Source organism: Desmodus rotundus, chromosome 2, assembly GCF_022682495.2.
Source record: "Desmodus rotundus isolate HL8 chromosome 2, HLdesRot8A.1, whole genome shotgun sequence".
Classification (NCBI taxonomy): Eukaryota; Metazoa; Chordata; class Mammalia; order Chiroptera; family Phyllostomidae; genus Desmodus; species Desmodus rotundus.
In genome coordinates this window covers 178,023,357-178,035,540 of record NC_071388.1, presented here as the reverse complement: position 1 = coordinate 178,035,540, position 12,184 = coordinate 178,023,357, and the positions used below count along the sequence as shown (strand labels likewise).

The 12,184-nt window shown below is 37.3% G+C and overlaps 1 protein-coding gene across 2 annotated transcripts in view; it reads right to left on the bottom strand.

Moving 5' to 3' along the window:
* Positions 1-12,184, bottom strand: part of CCDC150 (coiled-coil domain containing 150) — a 69,736-nt gene that overhangs the window by 37,999 nt on the left and 19,553 nt on the right. For both annotated transcript variants that reach the window (XM_045198494.2, XM_053918898.1), the window contains exons 8-12: positions 10,973-11,016; positions 9,017-9,109; positions 4,958-5,082; positions 4,535-4,712; positions 3,922-3,990 (exon numbers count right to left, since the gene is read on the bottom strand). In XM_045198494.2, coding sequence (XP_045054429.2) covers positions 3,922-3,990; positions 4,535-4,712; positions 4,958-5,082; positions 9,017-9,109; positions 10,973-11,016 — 509 coding nt within the window. The remainder of the gene's footprint in view (positions 1-3,921; positions 3,991-4,534; positions 4,713-4,957; positions 5,083-9,016; positions 9,110-10,972; positions 11,017-12,184) is intronic.

Genomic DNA, 12,184 nt, shown 5'->3' with positions numbered 1-12,184 from the left:
AAAACAAAACAGTTTTACCCTTTGAGACAGTATGGATGGACCTGGAGAACATTATGCTAAGTGAAATAAGGCTGTCAGAGAAAGACAAACATCATATGATTTCACTCATATGTGAAATCTAATGAACAAATTGAACAAACAAGCAAAATTGAGACTCATAGAGAACAGGATGACAACTAAGCAGGGGTTAGGGTAGTGAGTGCAGGGATTGAGCAAAAAGGAAAAAGGACTCATGGACAAGGATTGCAGTGTGGTGATTGCAGAGGCAGACAGGGAGATATAAGGGGATTGAATGGTAGTGGGAAAAAATACAATAAAAGAATTTTAAAAAATAGATAAAGTACAAGCAACCAAAGGGAAAAAAATAGATAAACTTAACTTCATAAAAATCTAAAACTTTAAAAAGACAATCATAGAATGAGAGAAAATATCTGCACATCATATCTGATAGGGTCTACTACCCAGAATATAAAAGGGAGACCCCCCCCAAAATCTGGAATTTATTTATAGAAAATGTGTGCTTATTCTCACATGTTTAAACTTCAGTCACCTTTAAAGTACTCTCTATGTGATGCAATACACCTATTGAGATGTTTGATTTATTGCTCAAAAAGTTCTGAACTTTTTTTTTATTTTTTAAAAAATTTTTATTGTTATTCAATTAGAGTTGTATGCCTTTTCTCCCCGTCCCTCCACCCCACCGCAGCCGAACCCACCTCCCTCCCTCATCTCCACCCTCCCCCTTGGTTTTGTCCATGTGTCCTTTATAGTAGTTCCTGTAGTCCCCTCTTCCCACTGCCCCCCCCCCAAACTTGTTGATTTTGATGCCATTTAGTGCTTCTGCCATTTTATTGTTTCACCTCTTCCACATCAGCAGAACATTTCCCTTTGAGGACTTTTTTTTATCCAGGGAAACAACAAAAAGTCACTCAGGGTGAGATCAGGTGAACAGGGAGGGTGGGACATGGGGTTCATGCAGTTTTTGTCAAAAACTGCTGAACATGCAGAGCAGGTGGGCAGGTGTGCTCGTAAAGCCCTCATCATGAAATGGGCAAACACTGTTGAAAGAGGCTTCAGAAAAAAATTTACTGGCAGAACACAGCCTTTGACAACAACGCTAGCTGGTACACTGACCAGATGGGTTCCTTGAACCCTAACCTAGTAGAGGATGCCTGTACTTCAAGGGGCCTGTCCTCCAGAAGGTAATTTCATTTTTTTGTTGTTTGGGGGGGGGGGTCCCTTCTTGTATAAAGAACTCTTACAACTTAACAATTAAAAACATAAAACCCAGTTTAAAAACAGGCAAAGGATCTAAATAGACATTTATACAAAGAAGATACACAAATGGCCAATAAGCACATTAAAAAATGATAAACATTATTAACATTAGGGAAACACAAATCAAAACCACAGTGAGATACCACTTTTGCACCCACTAGGATAGCTATAATCAAAAAACAAAAAATGGTAGCCCTGGCCGATGTGGTACAGTTCGTTGGAGCATCGTCCTATAAACCAAAAGGTCACAGGTTCAATTCCCGGTCAGGGCACATGTCTGGGTTGCGGGTTCAGTCCCCAGTCAGGGTGTATACAAGAGGCAACTGATTGTTATTTCTGTCTTACATTGATGTTTCTCTCCCTGTCTCTCTCTTCCCCTCTCTCTAAAAAATAAAAAATAAAAATAAATAACAGGGGTGATGAGGATGTGGAGAAATTGGAATCCTTATACATTGCTGGTGGGAATATAAAATGGTTTAGCACTATGGAACACAGTCTAATGTATGGAAAGTTGAACCAGACATTAACTTTCCATGTGACCCAGTAATTCCTCTCCTGGAATATATCCCAAAGAACTGAAAACAAGTACCCAAACAAAAGCACATTTACACATTTATAGCAGCACTACTCACCACAGCCAAAAGATGGACACAATGAAAATATCCATTAACATAAACAAATTGTGGTATATATGTGGGAGTTAGAAAAGATGCTCAATATTAGTAGTCACTGGAGAAATGCTAATTACAGCCACAATGATATACTACTGCATACCACAATGGCTAAAAGGAAAAACGGCCAATCCCAAGTGTTGTTGAGAAGACATAGAAGACTGCAACTCATAAATTACTGGTAGGGATGCAAGATGATACACATCCTTAAGAAAACAGTTGAGTAGTTTGTTAACATGTCAAACATATATTTACCAGAAATCCAATTCCTGTTATTTACCCAAGAGAAATAAAAATGTATGTTCATATGTATTTATACAGGCAACACCCCAAATGTCCTTCATTTGGCAAATGGGTAAAGAAACTGATACATCCATACACTGGAACACCAACTGTAATACAACAACATGGATGAAAGGCAAATGCTCTATGCCAAATAAAAGAAGCCAGACTTAAAACGCACCATATGGCATGATTCTACCTATGCGATATTCTGGAAAAGATAGCCACAGGAACAGAAATACAGATCAGTGGCTGCCAGGGGATGTTGCCAGGTGGAGGGAGAGGCTGACTGTAGAATCGCACAAGGGAACTTTCTGGGATGACAGAAATGCTCTATGTTTTGATTGTGGCGCCAGTTCCATGCTTGCGTGCATTTGTCAAAACTCACAGAATCAAACATAAAAAAGGGTAAATTTCACTGTATGTAAATCTTAAGTCAATAAACCTGACCTCAAAAAGCATAGCTTTACAAAGAACACACATGCTAAAAATATCAATTTAAACCAAAAAGTAGGACTCTACAAGCATTACCGCTGGCCTAATACCACCTCTCTAATGAGCAAGGATGTCTCAGTGCCACCATCTTACACTCATCCCACATTAAGGCCACTGAAATCAGACAAGCAGAATACCACTATTTTTGCATCAGCCATGTGACATTCACCAACATTTCTAAGAAAAAGGACTCATGAATTTAATAGTAGACACCAATTTTCCAATTTTCAAAGAGCATATTTGAGGCCAAATTCACAACAGCAAAGTCCTTACTACCAGAAGTTAGTTTCATTCAGCGAGTTTTACGGTGGGCGAGTTCAGTTCTCTCAACATTAGCGACTAAACCACAGGGGCACCAGCCCCTAGGTGAATGGTATTTGAGCTTGGGCTAAGAGTTTAGCTTTTTTCCTGTGCCCAATTCTTAAATTAAAGTTTCACGTGTATATAGTAACGCAAATGCCGGAGCCAAAGTTCAAGCCAGAGCCCAGGAACTGTCAGGCTTGATGCCTGCACTGACACCTGTTGCGGGCTTACTGAGCTCACTGCCGGAGTACGCCAATTTTCCTTGACGCTCTAGATACATTCCCTAGGTAACAGTGGTGCATGATCTTAATTCTCTTCAAATTCTGAAATGCAAGCAGCAATGTTTTAAAGATTGTTTTTTGTTTTACTTTGATAAGAATGGACAACAGTGTGGTGATTACTGGGAGGAGGGGCATTATAAGGGGACTAAATGGCAACTGAAAAAAATATAATAAGGATTAAATTTTTTTAAAAAGAGCTGTATTTGTTTCTCGGGCTAGTCTTTTCTTTTTAGAACCCAGAAAAAGGGTACCTCGCAGATAAAGTGGCAGGTGCTAATAGGTACTGAGGAAGCCGGGATTAGCTCTTTTTAAAAACAGCACTGTCAGCCACACCCCTTTGCCTCCCACATGCCCATTAGCTCACTCTCAGGGGATTCCTGGCGAGCTACTCAGTGAACAGAAGGGCCAGAGGCAGCGATGACTCACTGGTGAACACCAGATGCTCAGCAAGTGACAGGCTTCTGCTGCAGTGCCGGCAGTGCCTTTAGCTTTGTCCTGCTTCAAGGCTTCTCTGTCCCCCCACACCGTGGTGTTCACCAAAATAACCCATCTTGTCATTAGGATAAGCTGATCCAGAAGAAAGTAAAATAGTGAAATAAAACATGGAATACCTTGTTTTTAGCTAATTCCTTTTCAAAATTGCATTTTTCTTGTGCTGTTTCTTTCTCTGTTTTATTAACCTGCCCGAGAGAGAGGGGAAAAAATGGGTCAGTGTTAAGGCAGCTGACAGGCTATCTCCTATAGCAGACATACCCTGCATGCCAATTAATACCTACACTGCAGAGATAGCACATCCTCTCAGAAAAGGGGCCACTCAGGGAGTCTCTGAAGCAGAGCAGACGTCACAAACAGCCCTGAAATTAGAAAGACACGTCTGCATGTCAGACTCTGCTAGTTTCTTCCTCATGAGGAAGACAGGGCTGTTCCCCCTTAACCTGCATTATTTCACTCCTTTAGGAGAAATCAATAAAATCTGACCCCCAAACTAAAATGAGGATGTGTATGAACTATTAGTTAATAGTCGCTAATGCTGTATAAGGGTATATACTATTTGGCACAGACTACTTTACACACTAAAAGACATAAATTGGCCACCTAAAGATTTCTTTAATGGACAACTCTGACGAAGTGCACCGGTTGCATTTCTTGTCTTTTGCACTTCAAATACAATTTTAAAACAAGATGACCACAACCAGCAGCTAACATAAATCTGCCTCCACCTACTTCTCTCTGAAGTCTTTCCTTCTCTTCCAGCAGAGATGTCTTCTCTTGCAATGATGCTTCCAATTCACCTCGCAATCTTGCAATAGTCGACTCTAGCAGTTCCTTCTGCACCGCTGTCCTCCTCTCGACCTCCTGCGCTTTCTGGACACACTGGTTATGCTCCAGGATTAAGTGGTCCCTACAGGAAGGGATCAAGGAGATAAGAAAGCTAAATGAGAGTTCTCTCACGAAAAGACAAAATGTTCTTACAGAGCATATCTCTTGCCTGAGAGCAGTTATCACAATGTTCTAACAAAACTAGTTCCTCGAGGGCAGTCTTTTTGTGGCTGGCCCGGCAATGCAGAATTAAATGTTTCCATTTAAGACAAGAAAGACAAACACAAGAACAAAAGATGCAGAAGAAGTTTCCCCCAGTTTACTTACAGATGTGTCTGGAGCTGAGTTTTCTCATTCTGAACATTCTGCAGCTGACTGGTGATACTGGCTTGGGCTGCGTCCAGCAGTAAGTTTTGTTCTTGAAATGTGTGTGTAATCTTCTTCTGCTCTACCTGAGTGTTAGAAGTGATATTAAGTGCTGAGAGGCCAGAAAGTCACTTGATAGGGTTTCATTCATAGCTGATCAAAGATACTGAAATACCTTTAAAAGGAGAATTTTATAAGTATATATAAAAACCTCTTTTTAAAATTTTTTATTTTAATGTCCTTCTTTGTCCCCACCCTGAGTTTACCGCAATTCTATCATTTTTGTAGCTCTACTAGTCAAAAATCAAGATTCATTATTTACCCAGCCTGCTGTAAACTTCATAAAACTCCTCAAATGGGGATATTTTTAGATATAAAATTCACATTAAGAATAACTTTGGTACTTTAAAATTTCAATATAATATATACTTGGTTTTTTAAAGTAAAATAGTATCAATTAATATAAAAAGTGAAAAGAACCCTCCATTGCTGTCACCGCCCCCCTAAATAATCCCACTGTCCAGGGAAAATCATGTTTAATAATTTGGTGTAAATTCTTTTGAGACTATCTGAAATTGTACTCAGATGCTGTTATTATAATTGTTTTGGCACAATTTATCTTCTCTGGCTCACCAATTCAGAATTATCACAACATTTTTATGCAAACCCTTTCTACATATAATTTATAAGGCTTTTGCGAATACATACATATTAACAATTACTTTTGTAAACACATTTCAAAACACTTATTTGATTGCAAAGCAAACCTTCTACCTTCACATTTGGTGAAATGGAATCCCACTTGTGTAACATTCCAGTTTTAAAATGTTTGTGACAGTGTTACGTGCACATGTGACATTTTTCAGGTTACTAAATTGTAAGTTCCATGAAAGTAGGGCATTTGTCTTGTTCACCACTATAATCCTAGCTAGATCCAGCGCCATACCTGGGCAAACAGTAAATGTTTGTTGAGTTAATAAAAAATATTAAGTACCTACTATGTGCAGAATATGCTTGGCACTGTGGGAAATAACAAAGACATATAAGACAATGTGCTTTCTTCTGTGAAATTCACAGTGTTATACACAAGATGAGCTGTGCACATAAATTATTACTACTATGGGATGCAGAAAAGAGAGGCAGCACAACATGTAATTGAAAACACTGGCTTTGGAGTCGGACCTAGGTTTAGATCCAGCTCTAACCCTTACTAGCTAGATGACTGCTGGCAAGTTAGCTTTTCTAAGTCTCATTTTCCTCATCTGTTAAAACGGGGACAATAAATATTCCTGACTCGTGATGCTGGCGTGGGCTGCATCCAGCAGTGTACTATGACTGCCAGAATTAAAGGAGGCCATATATTTGAAAGCCTTTGCACAATGCTTGGTATATGGTTAGTATGCTCCAAAAAGATTAGTGCTGTTGTTGTGATTATAGTCTATTTAGTGGCCCGGGAGCATAAGTTGAAAGAGAAAGCTGATCCCTTCTGCTTGAAGTGACCAAACTTCCTAATGAAAGTGAGTCTTAAAGAATAAAGAGAACTCAAAGAGTTGAAGATGATGTAAAGTCCATTCTCAGCAGAGGGAATGGCATAAGCAAAATGGGAAAGCACAGTTGTTTGGGGAAAGGTAAGTACGTTAGGGCCAGTCGTCACTGTTCTCCATGATTCTGTAAATAATGGGGCAGGTGGTTACTTTTCATGAGGTAATGACATTTGAGAAGAAATCATTAAGAAAGTCTAAGGCCAACTGTCCTCTCTGGTGAAACCTGAAAACCAGTAATAAAAGAAAGTCAATAAATTTCTTGGAATTAATTGTTAAGATATTTTATTTATCCAGTTGGCTATGCACATTTGCTGATCTCTTAGCAAGGAGGTTACCTGCCGACTCTATCAGACACTGGTGTTAAGTGAACACCTGTGGAACGGCTTAATGGTCAGCAGTAATGTTGGCATTTTTCACTTGAATGGTCTGAAACACCCTGCTCAGCTCTGCACACTTTCTAGTCAGCTGATCGTTCACAGCCTGAGATAACGTACACAGCAAGTCACAGACCTCCCCAACAAGTAATTATTTTTACTTGTATGCCGTTATTTTTGATGATTGCATGGTATTTCATTTGTACACTGAAGTTACTTAACCTATTCCCCACTGATACTACATTAGATTATAAAATACTTTCAAATATTTGGAGTCAACAACCAAAATAATTCTAAATTAAAAGAGAAATCGGTTGGTTTGGTGGAGCAACCAAACCAATTGACAGTTTACTCATCTTCTGTTCTTTACAATTTTGAATACAGGTCAAATACAGCAAGACATCTAAAGAACGGAATTTACATGTAGAAGTCTGGTCAATATTACAGAAATCCATTCCACAAATTGGACAAGCATTCACAATTACTTAGCTAACAACACTTAATATTTAAGCTCCTTCATCACCAAGTATATATTCATCAAAAGCAAACTACAGATAATTGTGTCATTTCATAGGATTAATCTTCCAAAATAAAACAAAAATCTTCTGTGCAGCAGATCTACCATACATGTAGTTTATACTTCTCTTATCCTTCTGCTATTTTGAGATTTGTACTCCTGTGGAAAATATTTATCTTAATAATCAAACATTTATCTTTAATCAAAGTATATTTGGCAAATAGTTATGTTTTAATGAACAAGTTTTTCGGGGATGGTGGCAAATAACTGAAAAATCAGTAGAAAAAATCCCTCAAAAATGGTAACAAGAAAGGAAAGATAAATGAGCAACTATCTGGAAAGTATCTTAAGTGGTATGTACAGTAGTTAGAAACACATGCAGGGGCACTTTGAAGTTATAATGAGATGTACAAACTATTCACTGAGGAATACTGGAGGGTGAGACAGAGGAGAACTCTTGCTCCTTGTAAAGAAAGAGCTAATGTTTCCCTGGCTAGGTGGTTCAGTTTGTTGGAGTGTCATCCCATACACCACAAAAGGCTGAAGGTTCGATTCCTGGTCAGGGCTCATAATAGAGGTAGACAATTGATGTTTTTCTCTCACATCATTGTTTCTGTCTCTCTCCCCTCCTTTCCCCCTCTCTAAAATCAATAAACATATCCTTAGGTGAGGATTAAGGAAAGGAAGGAAGGAAGGGCTAATTTTCTTTGGAGCTGTATTGCCTGAGCTCAAATTTCAACTCTGTCATTTATTAGCTATTATTAAACCTTTCTGTATATTAAATATCTTATCTTCAAAATGAGAATAATAATAGTTTCTATAATAGTGCTATTGTGAGGATTACAATTTGTTAGTAACGTAAGGTGCTTAGAATTGTGCCTGGAATGTAAAATGGGTTAAGTAAATGTTACTATTAGTATAGCAATAGTGATGGTTATTGTTATATATTTTATAAACAAACGAATTTATTTTTGTATTTGTCATAAAGAGAGCACAGCAACACTATGACCCCAACATTAAAGTAACCAAATTGTCCTAACAAAAAGTTCTTTTAAGTGACTATCTCATGGGGCCCTACAAGAAATAACTCATTTGCCTGCATGTTTGATTACTCTTCTCCATACATATGCATATACATAAAACATCAGCTAAATTTGGGAACTACTATCCCATAGAAAATGATTACACACATCGCCAAAATCCAGCAAGCGTTTATTAGGTTCCTACTATGCTATTTGCTACAGAAGACACAAAGAAAGTCTAAGACACAGCCCTTGACGTTAAACTGCTTATAAGTGAATAAGAGGAAAGAAAGGCATGTGCTGTGTAAGGAGAAAATCAGAAAGCAGACAAAGTGTGAGGGAGTGATCTGGCAGTGTATCTCACAAACAGGAATTTGGAGAGTGAAATGAGAAATGCAGTCAATCTGATAACATTTCATAGATGAAGTCGATCTTACAAAAACTAAAATTTGGATGATGGTAATGGTATGAATGTGTATCTTCAGGATTAATCTTGGTTCTTGGTTCCTTAATTGAACAAAATTAAATAACACTTAAAAAATTAGAGAAATGAGAAGACTTACCTGTGCTTTTTCTGATGCTTCATGAAGGGATATTATTTCAGACCTCAAGTATGCATTTTTTTCATGTTCCTTGTTGAAAGACATCTGCACATTCTATAGGGGGAAAAATTCTTTTTTTTTTTTAACATGTAAGAGCTATTACATGCATCTCTATTAAAATACCTGTTCTGTCCCAGACAAGAAAAACTATAGGACCTCATCACTACTCAACCAGCTGCACAAGAAATGTTAAAAGGTCTTCTATAAATAGAAAAGGAAAGGCCATAACCAGAAATAAGAATATATGAAAAAGGAAAAAACCTCACAGGTAAAGGGAAATATTCAATAAATACAGCAAATCTGACATTTAAAAAGCTACTATGAAAGTTAAAAGAAAAAACTATCAAACTCAAACTATAATAAGTAGTTAGGAGATACACAACACAAAAAGATCTAAATTATGTCACAATAACATAAATCATGAAGCATAAAAATGTAGTCCTTATAGATTATATTTGAACTTTATTGAAAAGATTAAAACAGACTGCTATGGAAAACAAATGATCTACAGAAACCTCATGGTAACCACAAACCAGAAATCTAGAAAGATATGCAGAGAACAAAGAGGAAGGAAACTAAATACAGCACTAAAACAAAAGCAGCAAATCGCATGGAAGAAGAGATCAAGAGAAGAAGAAAGGAACAGAGGAGAACTATAAAAACAACCTAAAAACAATGAATAAAATGGCAATAAATACATACTTATCAATAATTACTCTAAGTGTAATTGTTTTAAATGCTCCAACAAAAAGACGTAGGGTGGCTTAATGGATCAAAGAACATGACCCACCTATATGCTGCTTACGAGAGACTCACTTCAAATGGAAAGCCATACAGACTGAAAGTGAAGAGATGGAAAAAGATATTCCATGCAAACAGAAATGAAAAGAAAGCTAGAATACCAATAATTACACCAGACAAAATAGACTTTAAAACAAAAAAGGTAAAACATGTCAAAGAAGAACATTACATAACTATAAAGGGGTCAATCCAAGAAGAGGTTATAATAATTATAAATATTTATGCACCCAACATAGTAACACCTAAATAAATAAAGCAATTATTAGTGGATGTAAAGGGAGAAATCCATGGTAATACAAAAATAGCAGGGGATTTTAGTACCCTACTCACATCAATGGATAGATCATCCAGATAAAAAACTAATAAGGAAATAATGGCCTTAAATATCACACTAGATGAGATCCACTGAACACTTATGGAACATTTCATCTAAAAACTGCAGAATACACATTTGTTTTCAAGTGCACATAAAACATTCTCCAGAACAGATCACATATTAGGCCACAAAAGTAGCCTCAATAAATCCAAAGGAACTGAAATCCTACTATCACATAACACAAGATGAGATAAGAATCCAGAAAAATTACTGCAAACAGGATCTACACAGTGAGATTGATCTAGAACTGTATTAAGATATAAAAGTAGTAATATTTCATTTTTTCCCATTTTTTAATTGTGGTAAATATAACTAACATAAAAGTTACCATTTTAACCATGTTTAAGTATACAGTTCACTTAAGAATTTTTAAGTTTACATTTAAGTGTTAAGTTCAGTGGCATTAAGTACATTCACACTGTTGTGCAACCATTACCACCAAAAAGTAGTTACTATTTCTAACATTTAAAAAAAAGTTTATAACAACTAGTATGTAATAGGCATAAAAAGATATTAAGTCTCATTATTTTTGCCAATTCACCTTTTCAAACACTAATAACTGCATCAAATCATTTATTGCCTAATACCTGGTTGACAACAGTTCTGAACATACAACCCACACACTTTTTTAGCAAAGATTTTAGGAGAATCAGAAGGACTATAAGCTAACACAAGTGAGGAAGTATTACTTAGTCAAGAGAGGAAAGGCCACCTCTGTCCTCTCCCCCCTCAAAACTCACCTGATTTTCTTCAACCAACTTGGAAATGAGGTCATCTCTAGAAACTAAAAACAAAAAGTCCACATAACTATGATAATAACAACTTAGAACTACATTGAAATCACGTGGTATATTTCCCCTGAGAAGCTCTGATATTTTTCTTTTTTTTGGTCGATATTTTGAGGATATAAAGGGAAGGCAAGTATTCCTATCACATTTTTATAGAAACTATGTCAAAGAATTATCAAGAGACTAGTCCAGAGTCATGTGCCATGGTAAATAAGGTCGCATTTTACCCATGCACAGAGGATGATGGGTCTCTGAGAGGTTACAGCCAGAGGGGCACACGACCAAAAGTCTTCTGTTAGAGAGGTCACTCTAACAGAGGCTCGGTAAAGCCAGAGCGGCCAGTTTGGCAGCTGTGGCAGTAACCAAAGTGCAAAACAATGACAGCTGGCTCTACGGCAGTGACAGTGGGGCTGCAGAGGACAAACAGACTCGGGAAGTGACAAGCAGGAACAACCGCCAGGACTTGGTGGATGCCCGGTGGGACCAAGGCAGTAGATGAGTCAAGGACAATACCCAGTGCTCAGACCTGGGCAGCAAGGTGGACAGTGGACGCTGCAACTAAACAGGAATACAGGGCAAGAAGCAGATTTGGGGATGGAATGAGTAAGGACTACAATACTTGAAGTTTTCATCCTGTGTTCTGAGGTATCTGCAAGGCATCCACATGCAGATGTTTAGTTGGCAGTAACATTCCATCTGGAGCTCAGGAGAATGATTGTGTGTGGAGAAGAAAAGACTTGAAACTACAAAGTATGTAGAGTGAAAATAAGACCAAAGAGAGAAATAGGACAGTCTGGCGTTGTACATTAGTAACCAAAATATGTAAACTTTTCTGAGTAATGTTTCGGCTTCATAGAAAATGCGTAAGAACCTATTACTTTTGTTCCACTTAAATATTCTAAAGACAGAAAATTAAAAAGTGCAAAAAACCTCACCTCTTACATAGGATCCATGCAGAAAACTTACACTTTTTGAATGTCTAAGTCCAAGACTCATTTCAAATAGAGTAAATTCTAATTTAAAGTATGTGAAGGATCAAAAAGATAAACTATGAAATCTACTATGAAAATTCCACTAATTGAAGTAAGAATGAATGGAAACTGTTTATCTTACTTGACAGAACAAATTAATCACTGTAATTAGTGTGTGAGATATGTATATTTA